At 53.3% G+C, this 14,949-nt stretch overlaps 1 protein-coding gene across 1 annotated transcript; it reads left to right on the forward strand.

Moving 5' to 3' along the window:
* Positions 1-476: 476 nt before the first annotated feature.
* LOC143833816 (uncharacterized) lies at positions 477-14,473 on the forward strand. Its single transcript, XM_077330042.1, has 9 exons — positions 477-1,271; positions 1,717-2,586; positions 4,072-4,171; positions 4,855-5,106; positions 5,905-6,899; positions 8,938-8,956; positions 9,666-10,393; positions 11,430-11,550; positions 12,765-14,473. The coding sequence occupies exons 2-9, from the start codon at positions 1,795-1,797 to the stop codon at positions 13,754-13,756; spliced, it is 3,999 nt and encodes a 1,332-aa protein (XP_077186157.1). The 5' UTR covers positions 477-1,271; positions 1,717-1,794; the 3' UTR covers positions 13,757-14,473.
* Positions 14,474-14,949: the final 476 nt, after the last annotated feature.

The following is a 14,949-nucleotide window of genomic DNA, read 5'->3' on the forward strand; positions in this document are numbered from 1 at the left end:
AGGAACAGGAATCATTGAGGACCACTGGAGAAGAGGACAGTGCGCAAGGAGGTCACAGGAACGCCATGTGCTCCCCCCCCCACATGTCAATAAAGTCAGAGTGTTGAAACAAAATGGTGCCCAAGCAGAGGAGGCAGAGGGGAAGGCGGGCAGCTGGGCACGGACTCAATATTTATCAATATTGTTATTATTATATTTCTTATCTGCCGCATCTCGTGGGACTCAGGGCGGATTTCCATATGAATATATAACAGGGTACAAAAATATAAATTTTTAATGTAGAATGTTGATTAAGTTATAAATATTTTTTAAAAAAACAACAGGAATTAAACTAGTTGCCCACTCCTCTGTCATAGGATTTTGGTTTGCTTTGCTTTCCCAGCCCCCCCCCCCGCGGAGAGCGCAGTTGCCCTCTGCCCTTAATCATTTACTTCCTTACTTTGTTTCTGTCCCAGCTGACGCCCTTCTCCTTTCCTTGGTTTTATTCTCACAACGACCCTGCAAGGTAGGATCCCCTGGAATTACAGCTCCTTCCCAGACTAAAGAGATCAGTTCCCTTGGAGGAAATGGCTGCTTGGAAGGGGGCAATGTAGGGATGCCAGCCTCCAGGTGAGACCTGGGGATCCCCTGGAATTATAGCTTCTCTCCAGACTAAAGAGCTCTGTTCTCCTGGAGAAAATGGCTGCTTGGGAGGGGGGACTCCAGGGCTTGCTACCTGGCTGAAGCCCTGCCCTCCCCAAGCCCTGCCCTCCTCCAGCTCCACCCACAAAACCTACAACCCAGAGCTGGCAGTTCTAATGGGCATCCTTCCTACAGCAGGATTCGGCCTGGAGGTTTCTCCAGAACTACTACTGATCTCCAGACATCAGAGTTCTCTTCCCATGGAGAAAAATGGCAACTTTGAAGGGTGGCCACTGTGGCATGATGCCCCCCCTCTGAGCTCCCTGGCACTGCCCCCCCCCCAAATCTCCAGACTAAAGAGCTCTGTTCTCCTGGAGAAAATGGCTGCTTGGGAGGGGGGACTCTGTAGCATTATACTCCCCTGAGGTCCCTCCCCACCCCAAATTCTGCCCGGCTCTTCCCCTAGGTTTTTCCCAACCGTAGGCAGAAAATTCGTGACTGGGGCAGGGTCACACCATGGCAAAGTGGTAATTCGAACCTCCATCTCCTGGATGCTAGCCCAGCTTCCGTCCTCGACATAACAGCTCTCGGTCCACGCTGTCGCTGAGCCTTTGGGGAGATTCGGCCCTGGGATGGATTCGACCCTTGATGTAAGAAGCTTCTTTACACAGATCCTTATTTTCCCGCAGGGTTAACACGAAATGCTTCCGATGGGCCTCAAAACAGAATAAAATTATTCCGCCTTCCCAAATGAGGACCACAGGCGACCCTGACCGTATGCATTTCGGCCAAATGGCCTTCCCCGGCAGTCAGACACACACATAGCACAATGGCCCCAGGCTTTGAACAAATCAGCAATTTCAAAACGTTGGACTAAGTTGAAATTGCTTTGAAATAATACCTGTGACTCAAGGCAGAGGTCTGTTTATAACAAATCTTCTGCCGTAATTAAGGGCGTGCCTGTCAGGGTGGCAAATCTGCAATGCACCTTCCTATCAGAGGTCAGAGAAAGTCAGCTCAGGGGCCGAACGGAGCCAGTAAATGACATCATGAAAATTCAACCCGTCTCTCTCGCTGCCTTCTTTCTCCCCTCAGGCCGGAGCGACCTGCCTGCGTTGCTGCCGTCCGTAACCTTTCTGCTCTCTGCGCCCACTTTCGGGGGATTACCCAAGGATGAAAATGGAGACCCCAGACCTTGCCGGACGGGAGGAGTCAGCCGGAGCGGGGAAAGCGATTCGTGTCCCTCAGGGCCACAAGCCCAGGCTGGGCTGGGCTGAAGGAAGTCGGCCTTTGAAAGAGGCGCCCCCGGACAGTTCTGCCGGGTCCCTCAGTAGGGCGATCCTGTATCGGGTGAAGGACGAACCGGAGGAGGGTGTGGCCCTGCGCTGGGAAGCCCAGTGGGAAGAGTTCCTGAGCAACGCCGAGCCCCCTCACTTCACGTCGGGGGTCCCACCGTTGGCAGAGAAGCCCACCGCCCCCTGGGACGACGCCACGGCCTTCTTGACCTCCTTCGAGCGTGTCGCTGAGGCCTGCCTGTGGCCCGAAGAAGAGTGGGCGTCCCGGCTCCTGCCGGCCCTCAGCGGAGAAGCCAGGCAGGTCTTCGGCAGGCTGGAGGCCGGAGACCGCGAGGACTACGGGAAGGTGAAGGCGGCCATTTTGCAAGGGGATGCCCTGAGGAGGGAGAGGATGCGCCAGCATTTCAGGCGCTTCTGCTACCAGGAGACGGAGGGCCCGAGAGGCGCTTACAGCCGCCTCCAGGAATTTTGCCACGGGTGGCTGCGGGCGGAGAAGCACTCCAAGGAGCAGATCCTGGAGTTCTTGATCCTGGAGCAGTTCCTGAGCATCCTTCCGCCGGAGGTCCAGAGCTGGGTGAGGGAACATGGCCCCGAGACCTGCGCACAAGCAGTGGTCCTGGCCGAGGAATTCTTGCAGCGGCAGCGAGATGCCCAGAGGCAGGGAGGCCAGGTGAGACCCGTTTCTTGTGCTGTCAAGTGAGGGGCTGAGTTAAGAACACAAGTGAAGCCATGTTGGATCTGGCCATTGGCCCAGCCAGCCCAACACGCTGGGTGACACAGGGGCCAAAACCCAGGGGCCCTCAGGAAGAGGGGCCCGAACTCCAGAAGCCCTCCCACTGTTGCCCCCCACAAGCACCAACTGCCCCAGACAGAATGTTCCCCCTAGATTTCGTGGCTAAGGGCCACTAAGGGACTCCCCCTTCTTCAAGCAGCAGCAAGGGAAAGGTCAAAGTGCACGATCCCTTGCTACAGCCTTGCCTAAAAGAGGTCATTCCCTAAAATATTTAGCGGTTGGTCAAGTCTAGAACATAAGCAACAAGCTGACCCTTTATCTCAAGTCTGTAAGTGTGGCCCTTTCTTCTTTTCTCCCTCGTGTGGGAGGTCCTCAGCATGGTCCCCGTGGGCTACGTGGTGTTTTTAGGAAGTGGGTGGGGTCAGATGGGGCTTTTGCCTAGGAGAGGGTCTGGCTGGTAACTGGAGATCTGATTCGCTGTGCAGATGCCAAAAATTTGCTTGTGGCAGCATAAGAACCTTGACTTTGTGATGGAGAATTAGCTGCAGGTATGCAAGAGAATATTTTTATTAAACAATGTTAACTTAAAAAGGCATCCTGTTTAACTTCATTGCTGGGCATTTTTTTGGTTGATTTCACCTGCAGCAACCATTTTGCAGTTAAGTCCGCCTCCAATGTCAGCCATTTTGCCTTTGTGCCCACCACAATTCCAGCTCGGAATTCCATAGGTGCCAGCAAAGTCCGAAATATCTGGGGGGGCCCTGCCCTAGTGGGTGTCCAGTGGCTGACATAGTGCAGGTGGAAGGCTGAACTAACTTCTGTGAGACCCAAGTTCGAATCTTTGTTCTGCTAGCTACGGTTTCCAGCTGTCCTTGGGCCTTAAATCTGCCTCAGAGGGTTGTTATTTGGGTAAATTGGTGAAGGGTGGATTGTTGTAAGCCACTGCAGATCCTCACCAGGGAGGGGGTGGGGGGGAACCCTGGGATAAAGCTATCTAAATAAAATTACCCCTTTCCATTCCTGGGAATTTGAGAGACACTGAAGGCCAAATTCTGTTGAGTAAGGCTCAGAGCTTCTTGCGGTAGCCTTCAAGAAGATGGTGTTTCTTGGTTCTGCTAAGAGTTCTTCTTGTGTCCAGTTTCTAGCAAGGGGCCACAGCAGAGAAGGCCCAGTCTGCTTCCAGAGTCATTTCCCCTCTGAACAGCACTTGCAGACAGATAACCTTTGCCCCAGTCTGCCCCGACAGAGATACTGGAATACCAGCAGTGTTTTCCATTCCGCAGCCTGTTTCTTTTTCCTCCCACCTGCTCTTCCTCTGAGGGTTTAGGAGCGTCAGACTCGGATTCTTCCCTCCCCGTTTTTGCGTTTCCAGCATTGCTCAAAGATCTCTGCTTCTCTTCTGAAGATTGTGGTTTCTTGCAGGCCCCTGTGCGGGAGGAGGGGGCTGCGGCTGCCCCCGAGGGAGGCCAGACTCTGGAGCGTCAGCCGGTCAGAGAAACCAAGGAGGAAGACAACGGCCCGGGTAAGGAGGGAAGCCTCTTTTTTGGCCAAAAATGGCTGTTTTAGCATCCCCGGAGGAGTCCACTCATGTCCCTTTTCAATGTTCTTTGGAGTTTTGGGAAGAAGAAGAAGAAGTCTGGAGGGGCAAGATCAGGGCTATATGGGGCTCTCCACAAAATCCTCGCAGGACTCCCATCCCAGGCCTTGCTACCCTTAAAGAACGGGAGGGGCATTGTGTCATGAGGGGGGAAATTCCCAAGCACAGATTTCCGGGCCTCTTTCTCACCAAGGAAGGGCCCCCCGTGAGACTAAGACGAAGTGTATTACGGAGAGAACTCATCTGCAGCCATCCACTGATCTCCGAGACAAGTTTGGAAGAAGAGTTGTTTTTTATTTCCCGCTTTTCACTGTCTGAAGGAGCCACAAAGCAGCTTCCAGTCACCTTCCCTTCCTCTGCACAACAGGAAAATCACCACTGAAAAAAATCTTTTGTACTGGCAGGGGGAACGCCTGTTCCTTCTTAGATGGCACATGGAACAATCCATGACCCTCATAACTGGCGAATGTGTCTTGGATGAGCATTACTGGGGTTTTAACTTACTTTCAGTAAGAAATTGGGCACCTTTTTCCTGTTTCCTTAATCACCTTCCATTTCCTGTTTTCTAATAATCTGGGGAATAAAGTTGTGGGTTCTCCTTTATCCAGCAGCCCAAGAGTGGATGACGCTCGAGGACACCATGGATCGAGGAAGGCCAGACGTGGCTCATGGAACTTCATTGTGGAAGGTGGAAGGTGACATTTCCCACTGCTGTTGGCAGGAAGATGCCCTGGGAAGCCAGGAAAGGCCGTGTGGCCCGCAGGAGACCCCTGCAGCAGGAGGAGTGGAGGAATCCGTTCCTTGCTGGGGTCAGGACCCGTCTCCCCCTGAGACCATAGTCCGGACGGGAATCGATTCTGGTAAGCCAGCATGCCGGCATCCTTATGGGAAATTTCAGAGATATCAGAAGCTCAGAAGAGTCCTGCAGATTGGACCAACAGCGTCCTGTCTCACACGGTGGCCAACCAATTCCTGTGGATGGGCAATAACAGGGCAGAGAGGCCGAGGCCTTCCCCTGATGTTGCCTCCTGGCTCTGGGATTCAGAGGACTGGTGCTTCTGAAAATGGAGCTTCAGCCACCGTAGCTAATAACCATTTATAGGTTTCTCCTCCATTAATTTATGTAGCCCCCTTTGAGAGCTGTTTATTCCTGTGGCCACCCTCTGGCAGCAAGGTCCTCATTTTTGACCACTCTCTCTGCAAAGCAGTTTCCCGTTTTGTCTGTCCGGAATCTTCTGCCCATCAGCTTTGCTGGGTGCCCTCCTGTCCTAGCATTCTGGGAGTGGGAGTAAAAACTGGGAAATGCTCTCACTGGTGTCCAGCATTTATAATCCATCCAGGAACCCACTGGGGGTGGTGGGAGGAGTTCAGAAGCAAATCTTCTTGGACCAGGGAAAACCCCTGCGAGTGTTTTGGGCTGTTGGGAATTATTCATCGGGTGCATTGACTTTAAGGGGCCTCCCAAAATAGACCTCACTGCTGGGGTAGGCCGGGAACTTTTCCACCTGAGTGGGAATGCCAAAGGGCACAAAAGGTGCGTCTTATGCAGTGAAGAGGGCTGTTTCCATAGGGAGTGATGGACACACCCACACCTGGTGGGATTCAGTGACGTGTTTCTCTCTTCTGATTTTATCAGGTCTCTCTCTTTGTTCCGGCAGGTGACAGCTGGAAGTCTGAGAACAAAGGGGGTAAATTTGGCCACACAGCATCCAAGGAGAACTTTCAGAACCGAGGCGGAACCAAGAGGCAGGAACAGAACCATACCGGACTGAGGAGGGATCCACCTGGTCCTTGCCCAGGTGAGGATTTGGGTGAGATTCCCATTTGGCCAGACCCATCGACAGAAAAGGGGAGGAGCAAGTATCTCAGCCTTCACTGGAGAATTGACATGGCCGAGCCGCCATCTCGGACCTTCGAGTTCGGGGATGGCTTCGGCGAGACCAGGAGCCTCCTCGAACGCCCGGTGGAGCCCAAGCCATACAGCTGCCCCGAGTGCGGGAAGAGCTTCAGCCGCAGCGCAAACCTGACCTCGCACCTGCGGATCCACACGGGGGAAAAGCCGTTCGGCTGTCCGGACCCGGCCTGCGGGAAGCGGTTCTGCAGCCAGTCAGATCTGATCAAGCACAAGCGGATCCACAAGGGGGAGAAGCCCTACCAATGCCCCCAGTGCGGGAAGCGCTTCAGCCAGGGCTCCCACCTCATTTCCCACCAGAGGATCCACACGGGGGAGAAGCCCTACCAGTGCCTGGAGTGCGGGAAGGCCTTCAGCAAGAACACCAACCTGACGTCCCACCAGAGGATCCACACCGGGGAGAAGCCCTACGCCTGCCCCGAGTGCGGGAAGCGCTTCACGTGGAGCTCCAACCTGACGTCCCACCAGAGGATCCACACCGGGGAGAGACTGTACCATTGCTTGATCTGCGGCAAGAGTTTCTGCAACCACTCCACCCTGATCAAGCACACGAGGATCCACACCGGGGAGAAGCCCTACAAGTGCTTCCTGTGCGGGAAGGGCTTCAGCCAGAGCTCCAGCCTCATTTCCCACAAGCGCACTCACACCGGGGAGAAGCCCTACCACTGCGCCGAGTGCGGGAAGAGCTTCAGCAAAAAAAACAACCTCACGTTGCACCAAAGGAGTCACGCCGGGGGGAAATGAGCACCGTGTCGATGCGGGGGAAGGCGGAAAGAGGTCCAGCGCATGGGGCTTGGCTTCGTCGAAATCTACCCAGGGTGAAGCTTTTCCCGCGAGCGAATGATCAAGCGCCAGGAAAGAGCAGTGGAGAAATGCTCCGGTTGTAATAAAAACTGCAATTCGAAACCAGAGCTAATTAATTCCAAGGGACCCCAAAGATTACTTTGGAGGAAACCAAAGTCACAACTTTTCAGTCGGTTGCTGACAGTGGAAATCAGGGTGGGATTTTCTTGCTGCTTTTATAGGAACTCCTCTAATGTTACGCTAACTGTACTGATAATAAACTTTTTTCCCCCTGTGTATTGTTGCATTGGGGGGGTAGTTTGCATATTTGCGCAGTCAAGTCTCCAGGGGCCAATCACAAGCCTTCCAGGGTAAAAGCCCCACCCACTTTCTAAAAACACTTGGCGGGCACCAAGGGAGGTATCGGTGAGCACTACGTCACCCAAGGGTGCCACACAGGGGACTCCTACTGAAACCTGATATTGAGTTGGACTGGGTGGAACCTGCCCAGGTCATGGTGGCTTGGAAAGCAAAAGTGGCTGGTTATTTTAATTATTGATTTGAATCAGAAGCACCCAAAGCTGGGAGAGACTACAGAGGGCCCTGCAGTCCAGCCCCCCCCCCCCCACACCTTCTCGGGGACTTAAAAACCACACCCTCCTGACAGGTGCTCATTTAACCTCCTCCTATGAAGGAGACAGGAGCCTCTTGTGGCGCAGAGTGGTAAGGCAGCCGTCTGAAAGCTTTGCCCATGAGGCTGGGAGTTCAATCCCAGCAGCCGGCTCAAGGTTGACTCAGCCTTCCATCCTTCCGAGGTCGGTAAAATGAGTACCCAGCTTGCTGGGGGGTAAACGGTCATGACTGGGGAAGGCACTGGCAAACCACCCCGTATTGAGTCTGCCATGAAAACGCTAGAGGGCGTCACCCCAAGGGTCAGACATGACTCGGTGCTTGCACAGGGGATACCTTTACCTTTACCTTTATGAAGGAGACTCCTCCCCCCCCTGAGGCAGCCCATCCCACCCACAGCCCTCACCCTCAGAAAACGCTTCCTAATATTTAAGCAGAATATCTTTTCCCACCGTTTGAACCCACAGCTTCTAGTCCTTGTTGCTAAAAGCTGCAGTACATAAGTTGCCCCGTTTTTCAACAGATCTACCTTTGACGTAGTTAAAACATTACATTGTTTGTAAATTGTGAGCTTCACCAGCTTTTCTTAAATATGTCGATAAGGCATGAACTGTTGGTGGCAGAGGATCAGGGAACTCGTAGAAGTTACTCCATGAAGATCTCCACACTGCCTTTCTAAGCCAGATGTTATTTGTTGCTGGCCTGAGTTCAAGTAAAGCAGTACAGGGACGGTTTCATGCAGCATATTTCCTTCTCTTAATGAGCCATCACCCATTCATATAAAGCTGCTGCTTCCTCCCTCTTTTTCGCTGCACGATCGTCCTCGGTGTGCCTTGAAATGTTTAAACAGAGCGCTATAGCACTAAACCAACGTGGCAGTGAAGTGCTATAGCAGGGCCATCGGGATGCCTCGACGCCAGTGACTCAGTGGAGTCAACTTGGAACGTTCCCCAAAAACGGTCCACAGACGATGGAGTGTAAAAATAGGGCAGTGGAGGTGAGGGGGAAGCTAGGAAATGCTGTGGACATTTTAAGCAGCACGTTCCAGTGATCAGAAGTGCGTGGAAGGGGTAGGAAATGGAAGAGAGCCATTTCTAAAAACAAGGGACAGGCACCCCTGACCCCCTCCCAAAGTGTCAGCAGGTGCTCAGGTTGCCAGCCTCCAGGTGGGGCCTGGAGATTCTCTGTGATCACAACTGATTGCCAGGCAATAAGAGGCCGGGCCTCCTAGAGCCAATGACCCTGCGGCGTCCCATCCGTGCAGGCCCCGGGCTCCACCCCTCCCCCAATCTCCAGGAATCTCCCGGCCCGAGTTGGCATCCTGGAAAGGTTACTAGTTTAGGCGCTCCATTTCCCACTTACGCAGCAGGGAGGAGCCAGCGCAGGTGAGGGCTGCTGGGGAGTTGCCTGAGGGAGAGGAGGCCTCCCTGGTCCTCCCCGCGGATCAGCCGGCGGCACCCCGAGGGTTAAAACCAGCGAGTGCGCAGGCCTAGAGCGGCGGCCCGGTGCCAGGTTGGGGAGGGCTCCGGTGAGGAGAGCCGGGCAGGGCAGGGCAGGGCGGAGCCCAGGAGCGCCGCGGGCAGGACAGGTGAGCTTGCAGGGAGGGGGGGGGGTCGGGGGGTTGCATTGGCCAGGGAAGGGGGGGGGCAGAGAGACACGCCCCCCCATGATGCCCGAGGAAATAATATTATTGAAATAGGATGGGTTTTTATGGCATGGAAACAAGGGCACTGGATGCACGCAGAGGAGAACGAAGGCTGTGCGGAAGAAGGAGCGGCAGAGCAGGTTGCCACCTCCCGCTGGGAAAATTCCTGGAGATTGGGGAGGGAGGCTTTTGGTGCTCTCAGAGAGCTCGCTGGACCTGAATGCCGGAGGCCCCCCACCCTCCTGAGCTGCTGTTCCCCCCGGGTATCTGTGTGCCTAGCACCCACTTGTCACTCTGGGGAAACGCCATAACCTCCCCCCCCAAAGGTTGGCAACCCCAGGCCGGCTGTTGACTTGTCCTCTCCAATTCTTCCCTCTGTTTTTGTCCCCTAGGCAGACGACGCTCGACACAGCCGGTTCGGTTCCCAGGAACCCTCTTGCGTTGGTGAGGACGCCCCCGGATGAAAATGGAGGAGCCAGATGCCCCCGGCCCCGTTTCGGGATCTGAAGGGAGGCGGAAAGGCCCGTGGGCCGCCCGTGGGGAAAGAGCCCAGGAGTTTGGGCCCAGGGCACCAGGCGAGGCGGTCAAGCGGGAGACGGGTGCAGGGATGCTCTGGGAAGCCCAGTGGCAGGAGTTCTTGAGGACTGCAGAGTCGCTTCCTGCAGAGACCTGGCCTGAGAAGCCCTCCCTGTGGGACGACGCCCAGGCCTTCCTGGCCTCCTTCGAACAAGTGGCCGAAGCCTGTCGTTGGCCCCAGGAAGAGTGGGTGGCCCGACTCCTGCCGGCCCTCCGGGGAGAGGCCGCCCAGACCTTCAGCAAGCTCCAGGCCAGGGACAGAGAGGACTATGGGAAAGTGAAGGCAGCCATCTTGCAAGGGGACGCCACAAGGAGGGAGAAGATTCGCCAGCACTTCCGGCAGTTCTGCTACGAGGAGGCCGAGGGGCCCCGAGGGACGTACGGTCACCTCCGGGAGCTCTGCTTTCGGTGGCTGAAGGTGGAGAGGCACACCAAGGAGCAGATCCTGGAGCTGTTGATCCTGGAACAGTTCCTGACCGTCCTGCCTCCGGAAATCCAGGCCTGGGTGAGGGACTGTGGCCCGGAGACCTGCTCCCAGGCGGTGGCCCTGGCTGAGGACTTCCTCCAGAGGCAGCAGGAGGCCCTGGAGCAGGAAGACCAGGTGAGACCCACTCGGTGTCTGGTCGGCTTTGGGCCAGTGGCTTGCCGTTGACTTAGCCTACCTCACAGGGTTGTTGTGAGCATGATATTCTGGCCTCTCTGCCAAGCCTCACCATCTTTAACTTCAGTACCCCCCTCCACTGGGAAAATTAGAGTGAATTTGAACGAATTTGGATGTAGAGCGTTTTAGGCTAGAGCAGGGCTAGTCAAAGTGCAGCCCTCCAGACGTCCATGGACTACAAATCCCATGAGCCCCTGCCAGCGACCACTGGCAGGGGCTCATGGGATTTGTAGTCCATGGACATCTGGAGGGCCGCACTTTGACTAGCCCTGGGCTAGAGGGTGGAATTGATTTGTTCCATGTTTGGAAATACTTAACTTGGTGTCGTGGTTAAGAATGGCTGCCTCTAAGCTGGAGAGTCAGGTTTGAGTCCCCGCTTCTCCACATGCAGTTCCCTCAATGCTGTTTGTGCAGAGCAGCTCTCCCAGAGCTCTCTCGGCCCCATTTACCTCACAGGATGTCTGTTGTGGAGAGAAGGGAAGGCGATGGTTAGCCGCTTTGAGACTCCTTAGACCAGGGGTAGTCAAACTGCGGCCCTCCAGATGTCCATGGACTACAATTCCCAGGAGCCCCTGCCAGCAAACGCTGGCAGGGGCTCATGGGAATTGCAGTCCATGGACATCTGGAGGGCCGCAGTTTGGTTACCCCTGCCTTAGAGGATAGTAGAAAGCAGGGTACAAAACCCTTCTCTTTTAATTTTAATTGTATTAGTCTAAACATTTTAATGCCACTTTTCTGCCCGGTCAGGGTCCCCTCAGGTAGGGGTAGGCTCTCTAGCATTATACTCCACTGAGGTACCTTCGTGCCCCAAACCCCACCCTCCTCAAGTCCCACCTCTATAATCACCAGGCATTTCCCGTCCTCCCACCCTTGGTAGTAACACTGCTCAATCTAGGGTGGGGGCAGGGCCCGGCCCTTTGACCCCCCCCCTCCTTTTCCAGCTGCTCCCTGAAAGGCTCCCTCTCGGTTCTTGCAGGTGGCATTTGAGAAAGTCTCTGTGAGTTACTCTGCAATGGGCCAGGATCCGTGTGCCATTGAGCAGTGCCAGGTGCACACAGAACCCAAGCAGGAGAGTGCTGGCGAATCCGACCTGCAAGGTAAGGAGGAAGGCTCCTTTTGGCCAAAGACCTGGGATGCTGCAAAACCCGGGCGTGGCATCCAACTCCTTTTTGGGTTTTTTTTACCGAAATTCCTTTTGCATGGAATGGGGAAAACTGAACTGCCGGCATATGGTTTTGAAGATTGGGGGAGGGTGGGTTATATGAATTTATAGGGGGGAAAGAGGCATTTAAACTGAGAGCCAGCTTGGTGTGGTGGTTAGGAGTGCGGACTTCTAAACTGGCGAGCTGGGTTCGATTCTGCTCTCCTCCACATGCAAACTGCTGGGTGGCCTTGGGCTCGCCATGGCACTGATAAAGCTGTTCTGACCGAGCAGTAAAATCAGGGCTCTCTCAGTCTCACCCACCCCACAGGGTGTCTGTTGTGGGGAGAGGAATGGGAAGGCGATTGTAAGCTGCTTTGAGCCTCCTTCGGATAGGGAAAAGCGGCATATAAGAACCAACCCTTATTCTTCTTCTAAAAATATAATCACAGCGTAACTGATAAGTCTGACCAACCCAACAACATTTGCTGGTCCCCCCCCCCTCCATGACCTGAAACAGCCTGACCTCCCTGGGGGACTTGGCTAAGTTATTCTTCTGTTTGAAGTTCTGTTAGAGTACTGCTGATAAGTTATTTTATGACTGGGTAGTCAAACTGCGGCCCTCCAGATGTCCATGGACTACAATTCCCAAGAGCCCCCTGCCAGCGAATGCTGGCAGGGGGCTCTCGGGAATTGTAGTCCATGGACATCTGGAGAGCCACAGTTTGACTACCCCTGGTTTAGACTGTTCTATGTATTACCCCTGCAATGTTTTCTGTGAATCGCCCTGAGCCACATGGAGGGCGGTCTAAAAATCTGTCATAGATAAAATCAGAAGTCTCTTTTTTATGTATTCTTTCTTTTCTCTCTCTCTCTCTCTCTCTCTCTCTTCCCTATTGTCTCTTTTATATTATGTTTTAAAATCTTCAATAAAATTATTGTTTAAAAATCAACATAATTTAAAACTGCCAATAGGTAGGGAAAAAAACAAACTAACTGAACTAATTAAATACCATCCCAAATAAGACCCTCCTTGGACTCCGACAGATTGAGAGCCTGGGACCTCCGTCGGGAGGTAGTTCCATAATTGTGGGGCTGCCACCGAAAAGCCCGTGTCGTTTACAAGTGGCTCAACCCAGCCTCTGATGCGTCTTCTCCATTTTCTACCAGCAGGTGGCACAAGGGAGAGCGAGAATGAGGGAGACCAATTTGGGGCCTCCTTGGAGGAAGGACAACACAAAGAGCTGAAAGAGAACTTTTGGGATCCGGAGGGACAGATGAAGCGAGAGGGAAACCACGTGAAGATGATGAGGGATGAATCCAGCCCTGGTCAAGGCGGGGGCTTCCGGGAACTGCCCCCACGAGAAAACCGAGTGGCCAAAAGGAAGAGCGGGCGCTCAGAAGCTCACTGGGGACTCTACCTAGAACAGAATAGCGCAGAGTTTGCTCATTCCTTCGCTGGGGGAAGAAACGTCACTGAATGTGAACGGGACCCTGCAGGGGAGAAACCCTACGTGTGCATGGAGTGTGGAAAGAGCTTTTCCCAGAGCACAACGCTCATTTCCCACAAGAGAATCCACACAGGGGAGAGGCTCTTCAAATGCTCGGAGGGCAGCGCCGGCTTCATCCAGCACTCGGCCCCGGGAGCGCACATGGGGGAGAAGCCGTTCAGATGCTCGGAGTGCGGGAAGGGCTTCTGCCAGAGCTCCCAGCTGGTCCGACACCGGAGAACCCACACGGCAGAGAGGCCGTACAGCTGCTCGGACTGCAGCAAGCGCTTCGGTCACAAGTCGAGCCTGAATAAGCACGAGAGGATCCACACGGGGGAAAAGCCCTACACGTGCCGGGAGTGCGGGAAGAGCTTCTGCCAGAGCACGCACCTGACGGCCCACCAAAGAATCCACACCGGGGAGAAACCTTACCAGTGCCCTCACTGCAGCAAGACCTTTGGGAACCAGTCGGGCCTCATTAAGCACCAGCGAATCCACACGGGGCAGAAGCCGTACACCTGCTCTGTGTGCGGGAAGAGCTTCAGCCAAAGCACACACCTGATCAGACACACCCGAATCCACACGGGGGGAGGGGGGGGCCTTCCCTCCAGGAAGTCCCATACAGTGAGGCCCTTCTCTGAGCGAGCCCCAGAAGCTGGTTTGACGAGATAATTTTTTTTTTTGACAGCTATCTTTCTCTGCAGAGTTCTGTGCTTTTTGTGGTCGTTTTCGGTTGAGTGTGAGCACCAACCATTTCACTCTGTTGTATTACAGCCAAGTGTTGAGTCCAGAGGCAACTTTAAGGCCAACAGAGTTGCATTCAGGGTATACCTGGAGTGGTCAAACTCTGGCGCTCCAGATGTCAATGGACTGCAGTTACCATGAGCCACTGCCGATTGGCCATGCTGGCAGGGTCTCATGGTTATTGTAGTCCATGGACATCTGGTGAACCACAGTTTGGCCACACTGGATAAGCTGCCACGTGCACACACACTTTGAAAGCTTCTACCACGAATAAAACTTGATTTGGTATGTAAGGTGCCAATTGGATTCATTTTTTTTCCTGCTGCTTCAGTCCCTCTGGAATCTAAGCACATTGTATTGTTTTCTGTAAATTGTTCTGGACTTCTTTCTCATTTAGAAAGGTGAGTATAAAACAGACAAGAAAGCCTGATTCTCTGCAAAACCAAATTTATATTAAAAAAAACCCTTTATTTAAAACATTTAGAAATATTTATTTGAAATGTTTATTACTTGCCTTTCCTGCTTGCAGAACTCAAGGTGGTTTACAGTATGCATAAAACATACTGTAAAATAAAACATACTGTAAAACATACTGTATGCATAAAACATTATTTTAAATACACAATAAACTCAACCATTTAAAAATTAGAGCACTTTTCTCTGTGAAGACTGATCTACCGTAGCTGGTGGTGATTCTTGAAGCTCAGCATTCGTTTTTAAAACCAAATTGACTCCTCTTGTCGGTGACAGCACAAGACAGGGCCAATCCATCCCCAGAGCTTGAAGCAGAAGAATTCCAGAGCCCTGTAAGCCTGGCAGAGCAAAAGTAAAAGGTTTGTGTGTGTTTTGTGCCACTTACAAGATTCTGTGTCAGGTGCCACGGTGACCCCTGTTCATTTGGCATGGCACAATGTATTTATGGCAGAGTTACACAAAGGAAGTAATGTATAGTAATATAAAAGATGTAACCAAGGACGTACAACAGGTATGGAGACAGATTGGCCAATCCCCCTAAGTACTGATGCCCAAGTTTTCAGTCTAGTCCATTGCAGCTATGGAGAGTACAAAGAGTTCCATTACATCTCCCTGGAAAGCACGATGTTCACGTTCCTCTAACATAC

The sequence above is a fragment of the Paroedura picta genome, chromosome 3 (assembly GCF_049243985.1).
Source record: "Paroedura picta isolate Pp20150507F chromosome 3, Ppicta_v3.0, whole genome shotgun sequence".
In the NCBI taxonomy this organism is placed as follows: domain Eukaryota; kingdom Metazoa; phylum Chordata; class Lepidosauria; order Squamata; family Gekkonidae; genus Paroedura; species Paroedura picta.